The sequence below is a fragment of the Podarcis vaucheri genome (genome assembly GCF_965113315.1).
Source record: "Podarcis vaucheri genome assembly, chromosome: 16".
Taxonomy (NCBI): Eukaryota; Metazoa; Chordata; class Lepidosauria; order Squamata; family Lacertidae; genus Podarcis; species Podarcis vaucheri.
In genome coordinates, this window is record NC_138754.1 from 22,948,413 (window position 1) to 22,967,591 (window position 19,179).

At 47.6% G+C, this 19,179-nt stretch overlaps 1 protein-coding gene across 1 annotated transcript in view; it reads right to left on the minus strand.

Moving 5' to 3' along the window:
- GCN1 (GCN1 activator of EIF2AK4) overlaps positions 1 to 19,179 on the minus strand; it is a 69,599-nt gene that overhangs the window by 27,685 nt on the left and 22,735 nt on the right. The window contains exons 23-41 of the mRNA XM_082202964.1: positions 18,629 to 18,742; positions 16,432 to 16,630; positions 16,022 to 16,177; positions 15,326 to 15,507; positions 14,238 to 14,318; positions 13,380 to 13,523; positions 12,913 to 13,040; positions 12,368 to 12,557; positions 10,555 to 10,625; positions 9,098 to 9,263; positions 8,770 to 8,964; positions 6,904 to 7,150; positions 5,408 to 5,529; positions 4,569 to 4,683; positions 3,562 to 3,741; positions 2,618 to 2,838; positions 1,422 to 1,490; positions 1,189 to 1,327; positions 122 to 318 (exon numbers count right to left, since the gene is read on the minus strand). Coding sequence (XP_082059090.1) covers positions 122 to 318; positions 1,189 to 1,327; positions 1,422 to 1,490; positions 2,618 to 2,838; positions 3,562 to 3,741; positions 4,569 to 4,683; positions 5,408 to 5,529; positions 6,904 to 7,150; positions 8,770 to 8,964; positions 9,098 to 9,263; positions 10,555 to 10,625; positions 12,368 to 12,557; positions 12,913 to 13,040; positions 13,380 to 13,523; positions 14,238 to 14,318; positions 15,326 to 15,507; positions 16,022 to 16,177; positions 16,432 to 16,630; positions 18,629 to 18,742 — 2,916 coding nt within the window. The remainder of the gene's footprint in view (positions 1 to 121; positions 319 to 1,188; positions 1,328 to 1,421; positions 1,491 to 2,617; positions 2,839 to 3,561; positions 3,742 to 4,568; positions 4,684 to 5,407; positions 5,530 to 6,903; positions 7,151 to 8,769; positions 8,965 to 9,097; positions 9,264 to 10,554; positions 10,626 to 12,367; positions 12,558 to 12,912; positions 13,041 to 13,379; positions 13,524 to 14,237; positions 14,319 to 15,325; positions 15,508 to 16,021; positions 16,178 to 16,431; positions 16,631 to 18,628; positions 18,743 to 19,179) is intronic.

The following is a 19,179-nucleotide window of genomic DNA, read 5'->3' on the forward strand; positions in this document are numbered from 1 at the left end:
CAGCAGCTAAGAGTGGGATCTCCAGCCGTCAGAGACTTGGAGGCAATAGCCCTCCTCCACTGAATGCAAGCCTCCATCCCTTCTGGATGGAAGGATCAAAAACCTGCCCTGAAAACCCTACCTTAAGGATGCAAGGTATGATGGGCCCAACATAAGGTGTGAACTTATCCCCAAAGGTGATGGGCAGGTAGTTGAACATCATGATGTAACCGTCTCGGACATGAGGGGCGATGTCCACTTTGCTTGCTGTAGCCACGATTTCTGGCATAAGTTTCTCCAGCTTCTCCACTCCTAAGCCAGCCATGACTTCAGCCAGACCTGGAAAAGATGGTGTGTTTTGGTGTAACTCTCTTGCTCAGGATCGCACAGGTGTGTATACCCGCAAAAGGTATGATCCCATTGAAATGCAGAATGTGCCACTGGGTTCAGAACAGCCTTCTGAGAATCTCTTACTTTCCTGGGTTTAATAAGACAAAGCAAACAGCTAGCCCTTATGTTTGTGAAGATGTGATCAAACAATGTGTGGGCAGCCTCTGGTAAAATCCCAGAGCCTGGAAGAGATTTCAGTGACTGGAGGACTTCAATGATGTATACAGCTTCCTGCCCCACCCATGCCCAGGAATAGCAGAATCTGAAATGCCTTGGTGAGGGAAACCCTGTCTCTTGTGGGTGAGGAGCCACAGCAAAATGGCTGAGCGCATATTGGCACAGAATCTACGTTGACAAATAAGTCTCTCTCAGCATATAAAGCAGCTTCCCAGATTTCCGACGTTCACAACAACTTTGTGAGCTAGGCCATTTAGAAACCTGAACTTGCAAAATGGTGCAACGGGGCAGAGAGTAACTTGAAAGCTGGTGTGGTTGTACTGGCAAGAGTGTCAGACTAGGACCTGGGAGGGACCAGTGTTCAAAATCTCCACTTGGCGGCTGTGAAGCTCACTGGGCGACCCTGGGGGCCGGTCACTGCCTCTTAGCACAACCCACCTTTGAATCCTTTTCTCTTGGGTCCTGGGTCCAAGACTCTTATCTAACCACACCACCACAATGGCTCTCTCCCATAATAAGTAAATAACTTTGCCTGAGGCTGCCCAACATGCTGGTGAGCTGAGCAGGCAACCAGCCCCCAACTCGCTTGCAGCCAAATCCATTGTTTTTATCAAACGCCAGGAAACAGCCTGCTGTCCTTACCTTGGGCGGCCCCAGACCGATCCACCGAACTCTGCTCATACGTCAGGGTCTCCATCAGCCAAGGCAGCAGGTCCTCAAAGCAAGACTCGCCCATCCCCTTCACCATGGCTCCCAGCGCCTTCGCGGATACTGTGCGCACCTGAGAGTCCAAAGGAAAGGATTGTGGGAAACTGGGAGGAAAAGGTGAGGGGGGAAAGGCCACCTAACGAAGGAACTGCACAGGGACGGCGTACCTCAGGCACCGGGTCCAGCAAAGAGGCCTTCAGACCTGGGGTCACACTGGGCAGATAAGGAGCCAGATCCTGAAATGGAGATGGGGACAGGTTAAGTAGGATGAACATCACAAATTGGGATTTTGGGATCAGTGCACATGGACCTTGGAAGGGTGCAGATGGCAAACAGTGCAGATAACACGTGCGCCCTGTTTTTCACTTAGCATCCAGTCCCCCTCCAAACACAGCTAGGAGGGCAGCAAACAGTAGTCATGGCCTGTAGAGGCTCTTTCCTCAGGGAACCATTTCTACATATGTGGATGGGCTGCAGTTCCTGTAAGGATGGGGAACAACAGTTCCAGGGTCCACATGTGGCCCTCCAGACCTTTCTATCTGGCCCTCGGAACCCTACCCAGGATGCATGCACCTCTCACCAGTCATGATCCACCACCTGCGTATTTTATCTAAATCTATAGCTATCTGCAATGCTTTTTTTCTTTTAAAAAATATGTTTAGGGGAACTCTCATTTTCCTACTCATGAGGCCAAACTCTGTGAAGCCAAACAGATTCACAAAATGCTTAGGGGTATGCATATCACTGCATCCCCCCAGAAAAATGCACTGGCTATCTGTATATCTATCTATCTATCTATCTATCTATCTATCTATCTATCTATCTATCATTGCTTTTTCATATAAATAATTTAAACGACAATAGGCAACAACAACAAGCTGTCTGTCATTTCTTAAAAAGAGGTCTAACTGCGTCTTAAGGTTGGAACCACTACTCGGAACAAGTTTTTGATGCATATGAACAATTCAAGCCCAGTAAGTCTCCAGGTGCTTCTGTGAGTCTGGGGAGGTTGCCTTGATTGATCGTTGCATCTCACATAGGAGATGAATGGATGTCAGGAGTTACAGAACTCATCTTGCCTCTGGCTGTCAGTTTCATACCCTGAATCTATTGCATGTTTTTGCCTGGCTGAGATGTGCCTTTGACCTGCAACAATGGCTTGTTTGTCCAGATGGGAGGACAGAGAGAGGCGCATGTGTAGAAACTAGCCTGCTGTACGAAGGTAAAATTTACATTCATTGCTCCACCCCCTTTTGAGTCTAGCCCTGCCTACCAATGGCATGTGTCCCCCGCAAGAGATAATGTGGCCCTCGAGCTGAAAAAAGGCTCCCACCCCTGGCTCTGAAGCCTCTCTCCAGCTTACCTTCTGATCCGTCAAAGAGTACATGTTGCCAATGATCTGGGCAGCCATTTTCCTCGTGTCTGTGGAGCGATCCTGGAAAGCCCTCTGGACGATGGGCATGATGAGAGCCAGTGAAGGGGCGTCAATGAAATGGACAAATTTGGTGTCCAGCAGGGTCTGCAGGCACTTCTGCGTCTTTCTGGATGGGTCTGTCAAGGCATCCAACAGGACAGGCGCGATCGCTGTATGGAGGGGAAGAAAAGGAGGAGGACAGGGTCAGGATCAGAACAAAGAGCCAGCTGATAGCTTGGCAACAACAGTCCGTATATTGGTAACCCATATGCAAAATGCTGCTGGCAACAACCTGTGATGCTTCTGTTGAAAGTGATGCACCAGCTGGCTGTTTTTGACCTGGCTAGATTCAAGCTTTCATTAGATGTCTATAAAGTCCTGTTCCATTCTGGACAGAGGCCAGCAGCTGGTATTCAAAGGTATACTGCTTCAGTACATGGAGGTTCTATCCAGACTCCATAATTAGTAGCCATTGATACATCCAACCTCCATGCTTGGATCCACCAGCAAACTCAGTAGAGTCCATGCCATTATGTACTACGCAACGAGGTCGCTGAGAAACAAGAGGGAGATTTCAGCAGGCCTGGAGGAACCCCATGATGTTCAGAACTATGGAGGGGGAAATGGGAGCAAGGAGCAACAGCCCAATGAGGACTGTGTATGATTAGGGACCATGGAACGCCAAATATCTGGAGCAGAAAATAGGAAATAGGCGGGGGAATGGAGTATCCTGGAATAGGGTAGGGTAGGGTAGAGTTAGGTGGCTGGCTCCCTGAATCTCATGTTTTATTGTGCTTTATTTTTAATTTGCAATGTGGTCCCATTTGTTCCACCTTGCACACCTCAAGAGGAAGATGCTAGTCCGCAGAGAAACACAAACTACAAGCTCTTACCCAAGATCTCGGGGTTCCTGATAACCGACCCAATTTGCCGGAGCGCCTGCTGCCCAGCCTTCTGGACCTTCACGTGGGAGTCTGTGAGCACCTCGGTGAGTTTTGGCACAATGTTTGGCAAGCAGGAGGAGAGTTGTTTGGGGGCGCAGTAAGCCATGGCACCCAGCAGCTCCACTGACCCTGGTGGGGAAGAGCAGGAAGTCAGGGAATGATGGAATGATAGAGAGAGAGAGAGAGAGAGAGAGAGAGAGAGAGAGAGAGAGAGAGATAGAGGTAGAGTTAATAGTCAGTCCACAGGGCAGCCTTACTAGGAAGTCATATCCACCAAGCTCGGTGGGACCTCCCTTCCCAAAATTAAGTGTACAGAGGATTACAGCCACAGTCATGCATGCAGCTTCAAAAGTTTTGGAGAGCTAAGATAAACAGTGACCAACAGAGACTAAATTTCATTCTTAATGGACCCTGCCACCCAACCTTCCCCTTTTTTGCGGGAAATTCCCTTATTCCAGTGCTGTTTCCTGCTGCTATCCCGGATTGTTAGATATCCCATAGACCAGTGTTCCCCAACCTTGGGTCTCCAGCTGTTTTTGGACTACAACTCCCATCATCCCTTGCTAACAAGACTGGTGGTCAGGGATGATGGGAATTGCAGTCTGAAAACAGCTGGAGACCCAAGGTTGGGGAACACCTTGGACAGTCCCCGGGACAGGTGAGGCTGCTGATCCCTTTTTTTCAAGGCTGCTGATCCCTTATTTTCAAATCTGAAAGTTGACAGCTATGCTGCTACCACTACTTAAACAATAAACTTCGAGAGCCTAAGGTTTCCCAAAAGCTGTAAAGATCCTACCTAGTTAAGATGGCTCTTTGCAGAGAATAATACCTGAGCAAAATAAGGCAACGGTGGTATAATCTTCCCGCAAGAACGAAGGAGTTACAGCCATTCCAAAAGCTGTCAGTCAGCCTCCCTTCCCTTAAATAAAAAAACAAACCCAGTCCGAAGTTCTTACCAGCTTTGGTTCTCCAAGACTCCTCCTCAAGCGCAGCCAGCAACGAAGGCAGAACCAGCTTCACCCCGTGGGCACTCAGGTTACTCATTACAGCCTTGGCGCAATCGTCCGCGGCCTCAAAGGAAGGAAACGGAGAAGTCACAACTGGCCTCAACCCACTTCAAGATCCAGCAGCCAAACATTATGGAGGATCAGTCTCAACTCCAGCAATGAACCGTGTGTGCAGGTGTGGGGGCACCAGAAAACAAAAATCTAAGGTGAGGTAGCCACTGCGGTGCCTTCCAGGTGAATGTTGAACTACAACTCCCATCATTCCTGGCCATGCTGGCTGGGGCTGATGGAATTTGGAGTCCATTAACATCCGGAGTTCTCAGCACTGGCTGCCCCTGGGGCAAGGGAATCGCCATACAGTTATTTGTCATGCATTTTTACGCTCATCAGCAGTAGCAGACTGGATTGAGTTTCTCTGTCTCCAGCCAGGACCCGCATGTTTTTTAAGGTGTTATGCTTGTGATATACAGTTGCGCTCTTATCTGATTTTCACCTAGTTTTAAGGAATTCCTTCTTGGGTGTTTACTGCGTAAGTATGCTAGTTAAGAGATTATTATGTCCAGCAGCATCTGGTTGGACAGTGTGTGAACAAGATGCTGGAAGAGAGGACCCTGATCCTGCAGCCGGGTGCTTCTTATGTTCTTATGCAGTAAGGTGGCTACTGCCCCCTTGGGGAACAGGGTACTGGACCTGGGCAGGGGGTGGGTGGGTGGCTTTGGCCTAGTCCAGCAGCCCAATGCTTCTTCCGTCCTTAACCTACTGCCCTGGGAACACCAGGGGCTTCTTACCTCTCGGACGTACTGATTCCCGTCTCCGAAGCAAAGCAGCAGGTGGGGCAAGACGTGGACCACGTAAGGCTCAAAGAGCTTCCCAAGCATGCTGCAGAGCATCTCAAAGGCGAACAAGGCCCCTAAATGGGAGGCAAACAAGGCTTTTATCAGGGCAAGGGGCAGACTGGCAAGCCTTCAGCTGCAGTTAGGACTCTTTTTAAGAAATGACAGACCAGCTGCTATTGTTGTTGCTGCCTATTGTCATATAAATTATGTATATGAAAAAGCAATGATAGATAGATAGAGACACAGATAGATAGATAGATAGATAGATAGATAGACAGACAGATACATACATACATACATACATACATACATACATACATACATACACAGATAGCCAGTGCGTTTTTCTGGGGGGGGGGGGAATGCAGGGGTACACATACCCCTAAACAATTTGTGAATCTAAGTTTGGCGTCATGAATAGGAAAATGAGAGTACCCCTAAACATATTTTTTTAAAGAAAAAAAGCACTGCACATAGCTATAGATTTAGATATAATACACAGGGGGTGGATCATGACTGGTGAGAGGTGCATCCTGGGTAGGGTTCCGAGGGCCAGATAGAAAGGCCTGGAGGGCCACATGTGGCCCCTGGATCTGTTGTTCCCCATCCCTACAGGAACTGCAGCAGATCCACATATGTAGAAATGGTTCCCTGAGGACAGAGCCTCTACAGGCCATGACTTTGCTGTTTGCGAAACATTAAAATTTGCAAGTCCCTAATAAACTACAAGAATTTGCTGAAAATAATAAACTACAAGAATTTGCTGAAAATAATAAACTACAAGAATTTGCTGAAAATAATAAACTACAAGAATTTGCTGAAATGGCGCAATTGACAAATAGCCTGAGATGCAATTCAAAACGAAAATTTATGGAAAAATGGGATAGAGATAAGATATATGTTAAAAATATAGTAAAGGTATGTTATCTATGCTAGCATTCGATTGACGCTGGAGAAAAACTGAGTTGAGAAACAAGATCAAAGGTACATATTAATATAGGAATGTATTAGATAAAATGTAAATAAATATACAATAATAAGAGTACATTCACTTGTAAAAAAAGGAATATACAACGAGATTTGACAGGAAGTCTGTAGTGCTGGTACAAATACTATTTTGGAATAGTTTTGTGTCTTTGCTTTTTCTCTCCCCCCCCCCCCTTTTTAGGTATATAAATTTTGTATATAAACTTTGTATACATGTTGGAAATTCTATTATAATAAGCCCTGTAATGTAATATGACAATGTATGCATTTGTAACATACATACATACATACATACATACAGGAAAAATGTGCATGTCCCTTAGCACAAGAGCCCGTCATCTAGCAAGCAGAGAACATTGGGTGAGGTTCCAAGCAAGCAAAACACCCACCCACATCAAGGGCAGAAGTCCTAAATAAGTTAAGATGGGGAGAACAGGGGGAGAATCTGCCAATCAATTCACCTTCTCGCCGCCGGAAGTTCTTCTTGTCCTGGATGGCATCTGTTAGCGTGGCCATCATTTCCTGCTGTTTGAGGGAGAGGATGCCCAAGCCTTTCACCAGGCCAGCCAGCCCATAAGCGGCTCCTTTCCGCTCGGCGTACTTATCGGACTCCAGCAGCAGCTGCAGCAGCTTCTGAATCATCCCTCCTGCATCCTCCTTGATGGCAGGCACCAGGGGCGGCAAGCAGCTGGCCACGGACTCCTGGACCTACAGGGATCACCGTGACAAGAATGCAATTCAAGCAAAAGTTACCCTGGGCTGACTCAGGGGCCAGTCATAGAAAGTGAATTTGGTAAAGGTAAAGGACAATGGGGCGAGCTCCTGTGGCTCAGTCCCTGCTCCTGCCAACCTAGCAATTCAAAAGCACATCGAAGTGCAAGTAGATAAATAGGTACCGCTCCGGCGGGAAGGTAAACGCTGTTTCCGTGCGCTGCTCTGGTTCGGCAGAAGTGGCTTAGTCATGCTGGCCCCATGACCCGGAAGCTGTACACCGGCTCCCTCAGCCACGACTGGACCTAATGGTCAGGGGTCCCTTTACCTTTACCTTTTTAAAGACCACTGGACGGTTAAGTCCAGGCAAAGGTGACTATGGGGTTGCAGTGCTCATCTCACTTTCAGGCAGAGGGAGCCAGCAATTGTCCACAGACAGCTTTCTGAGTCATGTGGCCAGCATGGCTAAACCGCTTCTGGTGCAACGAAACACCGCAACAGAAAGCAGAGCGCACAGAAACGTCATTTACCTTTCCACCACAGCGGTACCTATTTATCTACTTGCACTGGTTTGCTTTCGAACTGCTAGGTTGGCAGGAGCTGGGACAGAGCAATGGGATTCGAACCACCAACCTTCTGATGGGCAAGCCCAAGAGGCTCAGTGGTTTAGACCACAGCACCACCCGCATCCCAGTGAATTTGGTATGATTAGGCAGGTGGATGATTTGCTCCCTAATGGAATATAATGCACTTTTTATTACTGTCCCCCATTGTTTAAATTTAAAACACACTTTTATAACTGACCCTAATTAAGGCAGGTTTAAAAAAAAGAAAAGATTTGATGACCAGTCCATTTTAGAAAGGAAGGGCCGTGAGATAAACCAGGTAAAAGGGACACTGCTTCCTGGGTCTCCTGGAGCAAAGTCAGGTCAGGAGCAACCTCCTCAAAATGTGCCTCTTTATTATTATTTCCTTTTTAGAAAAAGTATCACGGGCAGCCAAATTCTGAAAGCAAAGCTCAAAGACCTCACCATTTTCTGGACCCTCTGTCTTATGTGAATTCATTTTCAATCTTTTGTAGCTCTCCCATACAGAGATAAAGATCACATTCGCACAACACCCCAAACTGTTGTTTAGTGCGAGTAGAGTCAAATGAGTCACAGCAAGCCTCTCAAGCAGCCAGGGAAAGGAGACAGCAAGCTTTCGCTTTGGCTTAACCGCAGTTTGTCATTTCACCCGAACTGACAAACTGTGGTTAATATTAACTGCAGTCTGAAACAAGGCAATGCGAAACCAGTTAACGTCAACCTCAATTTGGACAAAATAACACTGCAATGAAGCAAAAAGGGAAGCAATAATCTTCAAATTTCATAGTATACTTAAGCACCATTCTATTGCTGTGTGTTTAATTGATTTGTTTCTCATGGTATGCCGCTGCCCCCTGGTGGACTGCCTGCAGACTACTGCATTAACCAAACTACCAAAAGAGTCAAAACTAACCAAAAATGCAAAACTGGTTCAGAGATCTCTTCTCAACGTTTTGAACCCGCCCCCCAAAAATCTCCTACCCTGCTCCCGTCTCCGCAAAAGTGTCAAGGAAAAGAGAAAGAGCTTACCTGTTGGGATGGAGTGGAAAGGGCTGCTATCAGTTTGGCAACGATCGGCTTGACTTTCGGATCGCTTTTGTCCAAATGTTTGGCCAGGGAGCCCATCAGAATGACGACACTCTGCCGGACGGCATCATAGCTGGCATCGTTTGGCGCATCCTTCAGGAACTCCTCAAACACAGGCAGCAGGGAGTTGACACTGTCCTGAAAAGCCGTAGGACACACACACGATAGCATTAACCGTGATTTCAAAGACCTGGACGCAATGGTGAGCTAAATGAACCAAAAGACCAAGTCAATATAAAGCCGTTTCCTTCCGATGTATCTTAATGCCTACCTTGCCGTGGGTATTGAGCGCTGAGAGGGCTGCGTCCAGCATGCACTTCCGGACTTCAGGGTTGCGATCGTTAAGGGCATCCGGTACAAAGAACTGGAAGAGAGGCTTCACCTGCGAACTGTCCAGGTGCTCAGAGAGCTTGTTCAGGGCCAACGCAATGCCACACCTGTAAAGGTAACATGGTAGCTATGGTTCCGAAGGGCCATGGTTCAGTGGCAGAGCAGCATCTGCTCTGCCTGAGGAAGGTCCCAGGTCTTTCTAGGTAGGGCTGGGAATGTCTCCTGCCTGAAACCTGGAGAGGCACGACCAGTTAAGTCAGTACTGAGCTAGACTGACTCAGCATATGGAAGATTCTTGCGTTCCTATGTTTTTAACCAGGGTTTAGGGCTGGGCAATATATCTATATTTCATCCAAAACCAGTTTGAAGTCCCTATTGTGATATTGGTTTCATAATTTTTCACCTGGCAATATGATGTGTGTGTGTGTGTGTGTGTGTGTGTGTGTGTGTGTATATATATATATATATATATATATATATATGTAGGGACGCGGGTGGCGCTGTGGGCTAAAGCCTCAGCGCCTAGGGCTTGCCGATCGAAAGGTCGGCGGTTCGAATCCCCGCGGCGGGGTGCGCTCCCGCTGCTCGGTCCCAGCGCCTGCCAACCTAGCAGTTCGAAAGCACCCCCGGGGGCAAGTAGATAAATAGGTACCGCTTACCAGCAGGAAGGTAAACGGCGTTCCGTGTGCGGCTCTGGCTCGCCAGAGCAGCTTTGTCACGCTGGCCACGTGACCCAGAAGTGTCTCCGGACAGCGCTGGCCCCCGGCCTCTTAAGTGAGATGGGCGCACAAACCCCAGAGTCTGTCAAGACTGGCCCGTTCGGGCAGGGGTACCTTTACCTTTACCTTTATATATATATATATATATCTAGTACTATTGTGCTAAGAGGAAGGCACGCTTGACAAATCTACACCGTGATCAGCTCCCGCCCGGAAACCAATGTCCCCACTGTGGAAGGACGTGTGGATCCAAAATTGGCCTCCACAGTCACTTACGGACTCATTATTAAAACCGTGTTTATGGAAGACAATCTTACTCGGCTACGAGTGATCGCAAAAAGAAGAAACTATTACTATGCAAAAATCACAATGTAGGAAAAACCGTGAAGCCTACCAGTGCTTCTACATAGCCTCATCTTTATTTCAGACACCGTGCTGTATCAGTATATTGCAATGTTTAGCTGGTGATATATCGCAATGTTGAAAACCAGGTATCGCCCAGCCCTACTAGCTACGAGGTCAGGGATGCTGGGAATGGTAGTCAAAAAACAGCCAGAGACACAAGTTTGGGAAACCCCAATTTAAACTATTACGTTTACACCTCGCCTTATAACGTCAGAGGCCTGAAGAACCTCAGCTGGATAGAGAGAGTCAGAATTTTAATTTAAGTAAAGACTACCTGGCTTCCCACTGGTCGGGTGGAGATTCAGATATCACACGTCCCAGGGCATCCAAAACCGGTGGAGGCCTCTGTCCAAGAGAAACAGGCATTCCGTCAGAAAACCCAGCAAAGGAGCTTATAAAAGCTGAACACACAGTCAAAATCCAGGTGCAAAACAAATAAGGGGGAGGGAGGGAGGGGGCAGGGACAGAAGCACACCATGCTAGACATAAGTTGCTCTGTAAGACCAGGGCGTGGGGAACCTGTGGCCCTGTAGATGTGGCTGGAATCTGACTCAAGAGCTACCAGCCATGGTGTCAAGGGCAGCACACCTCATGAGTACTGGATGATGGGAATCACAAGTGGGGAGAGCGCTGCTGTGATTGGATCCTGCTTGCAGGCTTCCCATTGGGGCATCTGGTTGGCCACTGGGAGAACAGGATGCTAGACTGGATGGGCATTTGGCATTTGATCCAGCAGCCAGGCTCTTGCTGTGTTCTGTTGTGTTTTATTCCACAATGCTTTAACCAGTATTGCTCTCCCCACACCTGGTGCTTGAACTACTATATTGCTTTATGGTCACCATTTGTCAGGTAACCGTGTCAGGAGAGCTGTCCCATTGGGGCATCTGATTGGCCAGTGGATGCTTGACTAGGTGGACCTTTGGCCTGACCCAGCAGGCTCTTCTTATCCTCATTATCACAAAACAAGGACACTGAAGGGCCTGAAAGACCTTCTTTGGCTCCCAGTACGTTTCTGAGCACAATTCAAAGCGTTGATGCTGACCTTTAAAGCCCTAAATGGCCTCAACCCAGTATACCTGAAGGAGCGTCTCCACCCCCATTGTTCTGCCCGGACGCTGAGGTCCAGCTCCGAGGGCCTTCTGGCGGTTCCCTCACTGCGAGAGGTGAGGTTACAGGGAACCAGGCAGAGGGCCTTCTCGGTGGTGGTGCCTGCCCTGTGGAACGCCCTCCCACCAGATGTCAAGGAAATAAACATCTATCTGACTTTTAGAAGAAATCTGAAGGAAGCCCTGTTTAGGGAAGTTTTTAATGTCTGATGTTTTATCGTGTTTTTAATATTCTGTTGGGAGCTGCCCAGAGTGGCTGGGGAAACACAGCCAGATGGGCAGGGTATGTATGTATGTATATATGTATGTATGTATGTATGTATAAATAAATAAATAAAACCACTACTACTACTACTACTACTACAGAGACGCGGGTGGCGCTGTGGGTTAAACCACAGAGTCTAGAGCTTGCCGATCAGAAGGTTGGCGGTTCGAATCCACGTGACGGGGTGAGCTCCCGTTGCTCTGTCCCTGCTCTTGCCAACCTAGCAGTTCGAAAGCGCATCAAAGTGCAAGTAGATAAATAGGTACCGCTCCGGCGGGAAGGGAAACGGCGTTTCCGTGTGCTGCTCTGGTGCGCCAGAAGCGGCTTAGTCATGCTGGCCACATGACCCAGAAGCTGTACACCGGCTCCCTCGGCCAGTAAAGCGAGATGAGCGCCGCAACCCCAGAGTCGGTCACGACTGGACCTAATGGTCAGGGGTCCCTTTACCTTTAACATTCTGTTGGGAGCTGCCCAGAGTGGCTAGGGAAACCCAGCCAGATGGGCAGGAAATAAACAAACAAACAAACATTGCTGCCAGGTGAAAGCGCACAAGGATAGTTAACAGGAATGTAGTTTGGGAGGAGGAGAGGTATGGCCTAGGGAGTGTCCCGAGGACTGGGGACACCTAGAGGTCTCAGTGCCACAGCCCCTAAGCCAGAGGTTCCCCCCAATCTTGCTCTAGACCTCCCCCCAGCCCCTCTTCACAAATGGCTTACATAGAGTTTCTCCTGATAGATCTCCATCAGTTTGGTCATGACGTCCCTCGTCTGGCTTCGATACTGCTCAACGCTCTTGGAAAGGGCCTCAGCGCCAGCCTGGCGCACGGCTTCCTCGTAGTGGATGACATCTTTAATGAGGACCGAACAGATGTCAGGCTGCAACTCCAGACCCATCGACTCCCAAAGCCTGTAAGAGATGAAAACCGAAGGTCATCCTCCAGGTATCAAAGAGCCACCCCTGTCTCGTATCAGGCAGTGACGAGGGGAGTTTTCAGCAGGTAGCGCATTCCACAACCAAGCTGCGACCAGTGAAAAAGCCTGCCTCTGCGTCAAGGTGGGCCAATAATTGTTAGGCCCTGGCAAGACTTAGGAGGGTTCCATTTGTTAGGCAATACTCTGCAGAGGCAGTTTCCTATGTTCATTGGTCAAAGCACTTCCTCAGGTCCTGGCGGAGAAGCATCATCTGACATTTGAGCAATGTGCATCTGGTGCAAAAAACAAACAAACAAGAGCATCTCTTTGGTGGGACAGCAAATTCTCACCTCTGGGCCAGCGTCCTGATTGCTTCTTCCTTGTCGAAATTCACCACCCAGAGACGGCGCAAAAGGTTCATCCCATTCTTCTCATCGCTGTCCGGCGTTGGCAGCACCAACTGCAGCTCCATCAAGCCCTGAAGATCAGAACAGGACAAGTCAGTAGAAAGCCTTCCTCCCCAGCCCCTTTGTATTCCAAAACTGCCATGAGAAGTGACGTCCCCTTTCCAGGGGTTGCAAACGCATGCATTAAGGCTGTTCAGGTATTACTTTGCAGGCACACGCTTGCAGCAAGATTGGGAGGGGGTGCCGCATTCTGAGAGCCAGGCATGCAGACCCAGAGGGTCACATTAGGCCCCCAGGCCTGGGATTCCCTAAAACAGCACTACAAACGTATCTTCCTCCAGTGTTGGATGGGAAGCCACCCATCCCCCCACCTCCTCCCCTGTGCTGGCTGGAAAGAGGTCCCAACTGACCCGGAGGGCTGCATCTCGGACATTCATGCACGGGGACTGAAGGGCTTGGAGTAACACATCCACTTCTTCCTGTTCTGCATAGGCACAGCCGTCCTCTCCACTGCTGCTGGCACACAGGGCGGTCAGGGCATTGGAAGCCAAAACCTGACAAGAGGCAAGAGAGCTTAAAGTCAGACAGCGAAGGAATATAATTGTTGCCATACAAATTCATAGGCACAAAGCCACCAAAGGGGTACAAGAAGAACATTAAAACACACTCTGAAAGAAATAAAAACTGATTCAACCAACTAAGAACCATGGAACCATCCATACAAACCAAAACAACAACAAAGCAATTCCATCAGATATAAAATTGATATTCCATGAATGGCCGGGTTGCACCCTCAAGGGAAAGCACAAATGTTTTCAGCAGATACCTAAACATCATCTCATTAATGGCACCAAACTGGAAAATCCATGAGTGAATCAATCAATTGCATTCATAAACCATCTTTCCTCCAAGGAGCTCAAGGTAGCATCCATAGTTCTTCCCCTCTCAATTTTATCCCCACAATAACCCTCTGAGGTAGGTTAGGGCTGAGAGACAGCCTCATGGCCAGGTGAGGATTTGAACCCTCGTCTCCCAAATCCTTGTCCAGCACTCTAACCACTGTGCTACACCGGCTCACAATGTACTCAGGCACTGCATAACATATTAATACGGGCACTGTACAGAAAACCCGGAAGACAGTTAACATTAGAAGTATGGGAGCCGAATACAGGTTTAACAGGACCAACAAAGACCAGATAAAAAGAGCTACGGGGGCTCTGCATCTGGTATGCAAGCTGTTGCTGTACTAGAATGGGTGGCCAGCTCACCTGTAAGCGTGGAGAGCCTGTCCCAATCACTTTACTCAGGAGCCGCAGCATCTCTGTGCGAGGCAGTAACTCGGGTCCGTTCTGACAGGTGACCGGGGAAAAGAGGGGCAAAAGAGAGACACAAACACTTGTCATTTAAAAAAAGGCAACTGCCCAACCAACAATGAATAATCATCCTCATCATGCAATGAAGCTGGGGGATTTGGAATGGCACACAGAAGGTGAGCATTCTGTATTTTATGTACTTAACAAAATTTACATACTAGTCGATTTACTAAGTTGCTGCTATTATTTACATTTACCATATTTTTCCGTCTATAAGACAACCCCATGTATATTTTCGGGTACTCAGATTTAAGAAAATGGGGGAGATGTATCTGTGTGTAAGGCGCCCCCTAATTTTTGACATTCTTTTTTAGGGGGAAAAACCTAGTCTTACACACAGAAATATACTGTATATGTTGCTTTTTCAAAGCAGCTTACAACAGAACAAAATGTGAATCGATACATCGCTAAAATAGTAGTTGAATACTAAAATGTAACACCCAAATCCAGCAAATACAGTGGTTCCTTGGTTCTCAAACGGCTTGGCTCCCAAATGCCGCAAACCCAGAACTGTTCTGGTTTGTGAACGGAAGCCCAACATCCGACGCGGCTTCTGCTTGCCTGCAGGAATCTCCTGCAGTCAATCAGAAGTCGTGCCTTGGTTTTCGAACAGTTTCAGGAGTCGAACCAACTCCTGGAACGGATTAAGTTTGAGAACCAAGGTACCACTGTAACTCTGTTCAGTTGCATTAATGTTACAACTTTTTAAAATTCATGTTGAAGTACTTCCTGTTCTTCTATGGCTACAAGCTGTTGTATGTTGCATCTGGGGTCAGGAGAGGGAGGCGGCTCTCAAGACAAAGAGGCAGAGGAGGAGGGATGTGATGAGAAGGAAAGTATCTCAACACTTGCATCAGCTTTGTTTGGCTGTGCATTTTCAGCTTCCTTTGAACCTCCTGGGGGGGTAGGGCACATCTGTCTGCCACAAATTAAAATGGCAGCTTGCTTTCTGAAAATGATGCAACCCCATGGAAAACACTGACCTCGTCCACCAGCAAACTCTGGCTGCTGGCAGATGATCTCAGCTGAGCATGGACCGTGATCGTCTGCAGAGCCTTGACCAACAGCTCCTCCTTCTCTTCACTGTCGTTGGGAGTCTCCAGCAGCACCATTTTGAGGAGAGGGAAGACTAAGGAAAAGGCTGGGGCCGTTAATGGCACGGGACCTGCAACAGGCAGAAAAGAAGAGGGGAGATACAGACGCAGAAGGACATGCCCATACAGGCCAACGTCAGCCATTGACAGAGTAGATCTGCTGAAATCAATGGGCATGGCTGACTTGTTGGGAGAGCAACAGCAGTGATCATTCAATTCATAACTTAAAGAGTTAATTCTGTTCTCAATAGAGAGCCAGTGTGATGTAGTGGTTAAGAGCGGTGGACTCCTAATCTGGTGAACCGGGTTCGCTTCCCCACTCCTCCACATGCAGCTGCTGGGTGACCTTGGGCCAGTCACACTTCTCTGAAGTCTCTCAGCCCCACTCACCTCACAGAGTGTTTGTTGTGAGGGAGGAAGGGAAAGGAGAATGTTAGCCGCTTTGAGACTCCTTCGGGTAGTGATAAAGCGGGATACCAAATCCAAACTCCTCTTCTTCTTCTTCGAGTCAGCTGCTCGGGGAGGAGCAAGGAGGCACTGCTTAGCAACCAAATCAGGTGGAAAAAATCAGAAGCGGGTCCTCACCTGCCTCTCCCTTGCTCATCCGGACAGGCACAGTGTGCGTGTGCAACAAAGTCACCACTCTGGTCACAGCAGTGGGCAGGTCCTCTTGGCACCAGGATTCGTCCAAAACACACTCAGGCTTTATCATCCTCAAGGTCACGTGACTCACTACAGTACCTGGGGAAAGGGGTGAAGGGAGTTGTAAGTCCAGCACCAAAATTGAGGAGGGGGGAAGGCACCCTGGCTGGCTACCCCAATCTACGTTTGTTTGTATTTTTGCAGATTTATGCTACAAAGGCTTAACTTATCTGAGTTTTCCCCCATCACAGAGATAGATAGATAGATAGATAGATAGATAGATAGATAGATAGATAGATAGATAGATAGATATAGATAGATAGATATAAACATACACAAAGCAGAACACTAACCAAAAGTCTTCAACCGATCAGGCATCACACAGGATGCCAAAGAAAGGAAAGGGGTCTTAATCCTTGGAGCCGCCAGAGGGGACTTCAGCAGAGGCAGGAAGAAGCCTATGAGACTGGGGATGTACTGAGAGAGCCCAGGGGGATTCCTCTTTAGAACAGCATCCAGGAGACCCAGCATTGATTCCAATTCATTGTCAAGCTGCAATAGAACACTGCGGTGGTTACTGGCAAAAGGCAATCTTGAAAGAAGCAGCCAAGCTTTGAACTAACACACCCACACACCCATAAGCACAATCCTTTCTCTGTATTTTCTTCCTTTATCAATATTCTCAGCACAGTAAGAGGGGAAAGGGGACTTGCTGACCTAGAAACAGATGGCATGACAATATTGGACCGCAGCAGCTGGTGACCAGTGGATATGGTGAGGTGGTTGATCTGCTAATGGGAGATGGAAGGGGTGGTCTTTAGAGACAGAGTCAAGAGGGTCCTCAGAGGCAACAGGTAACAATTTGTTGACATATCTCTGCAACGGGCTAGGCTACCCTCTTCTATGTGATCCAGCCCACATTATTTTTTAAATTAAATTAAATTAATTAAAACAACAGCAACTGGCCAGGAAGCAAACACCGCCCTTGTGTGCGGAAATGTGCCAGTTCAGAGGAGAGACCCTATTCTTGCTTATAATTTCAAGGTCTCTCCCCAGCCCTTCTCATATCAATGTCGGAGGGGAGAAATCTCATGTGCTCAGATCCTGCTTCTGGGTTTCCCATGTGACCGGAATTTTTATAAAGGTGGTGGTGGGGTTTTGTTTCCAGTTAAACGGGACATTGCAGCCCCAGACCACCACCACCCAAATCGACACCTTTCCAACTTCATTTTACTCAGGGAAAAGATGGCTACCAAAGGAGGGGGACTTGGGAAACTGGTAAAAGACAGTCATAATCCCTGAAATCCAGGATCATGTACACAGCAGCCTCTTAAATAAGAGATAATCACTGGCATCCTGGCAAATGGGTGCCAGACAGGTAGTCATCCTGTGGACAATAGAAAACCATCCAGGAATGGATTAGGTTCTGGGTCAGGACAAAGAAGTATGATTACCTGAGAAGGGAAAAGCAGGAACTTGTAAATACTTCCATTGTTATCACTTGATGGGTGTAAAGTGGAGGGCAAGGGAGGGTTGGGGGCAAGAAAACCCCTCCCCCTTTGTGACATATGTATGATGTATCTGTGATGCATGCATGAAGCTTCACCAAAGGGGTTTGTGGGAAAAGGAGAAGCTTATAAAAGAAGGGGCACCCTTTTGTTCAGGACTTGACATCTTTCCGCAGGGCCTGCAAGACAGAGCTGTTCTACCAGGCCTTTGGTCAGGGCACAGCCTGACTCCCTCCTTTGGCAATCTTCATAGAATCTCTAGCCCAATGGTTGCCATCAATTTGATTTGAATTAATTTTATAATGAATGATTTTAGAATGTTGTACTATTTTATTTTTATTGTTGTTAGCCGCCCTGAGCCCGGCTTCAGCTGGGGAGGGCGGGATATAAATAAATAAAGTTTATTATTATTATTATTATTATTATTATTATTATTATTATTATTCCATGTGGTGGGTGGAAGTCCTGTTGCAACAGTCTTTTGAATAAAGATCAGGCCTACAGGCTGTTGTTTTGCTCCTATATACACTGAGGTCCAGCACTGAGGGCCTTCTGGCGGTTCCCTCGCTGCAAGAAGCCAAGTTACAGGGAACCAGGCAGAGTGCCTTTTCGGTAGTGGCACCTGCCCTGTGGAACGCCCTCCCACCAGATGTCAAGGAGAAGAACAACTACCAGAGTTTTAGAAGACATCTGAAGGCAGCCCTGTTTAGGGAAGCTTTTAATGTTTGATGTATTACAGTATTTTAATATTTTGTTGGAAGCCACCCAGGGTGGCTGGGGAGACCCAGCCAGATGGCGGGGTATAAATAATAATAAATTATTATTATTATTATTATTATTATTATTATTATTATTACTACTACTACTACTACTACTACTATACTCCTGGCTGGTGTCTTTGTTTGACAATCCAAGGGAGCCCAAGGATTTTCCTGTAACACCCACAGGTATCTGACTGGCCACTGCAAGAACACGCTGGGCCCGTGGCCTGATCCAGCAGGCTCCTCTTACATTCTTAACATTAGGCCCAGCTATAGCTTACCTCTTTCAACTGCTTCCTGGTCTGAGATTCCTTTTCCAGCTGGGCATTCAGCATTTCCTTCTGTTTGCTGGTTAGCTGGATCTCCTCCTTTATCCCCTTCTTCTTCTTAATCTCCTGCAGAAGAGAAAACCATCTTTTTGGTTATAACGGGGAAGCGGGCGGCAGCATTCCCGCCAAAGGAAACAGCTTCAGCAGTTCAAAGACAATGAACAACATGATGGGAGAGAAAATGAGAGTGAATTGGGGGTTGTGTCCAGAGACAGACAAGCTCAGGACGACAGCAGCAAGCAAGAAAGAAAACACTTAGCTCTATGCAATCTGACTTAGTTTATCAAAGGTGGCTCATCAAACGCTACCCAAAAGGCTCTTGATGCAACTTAAAACTATTCAGTCTTCTTTTCCTCTTCATTTTCTTTCCCCTTCTCTCCCAGAAACTCAGGGAGCTTTACATGGGATGCTTTCCCTGTTATCCCCTGAGAAGTGGCTCTTCAGGCTTGAGAAAAGGTGAGTGTTCCAAAACAAAAACCCCTGCAGAACTGAGTGAAGATCTG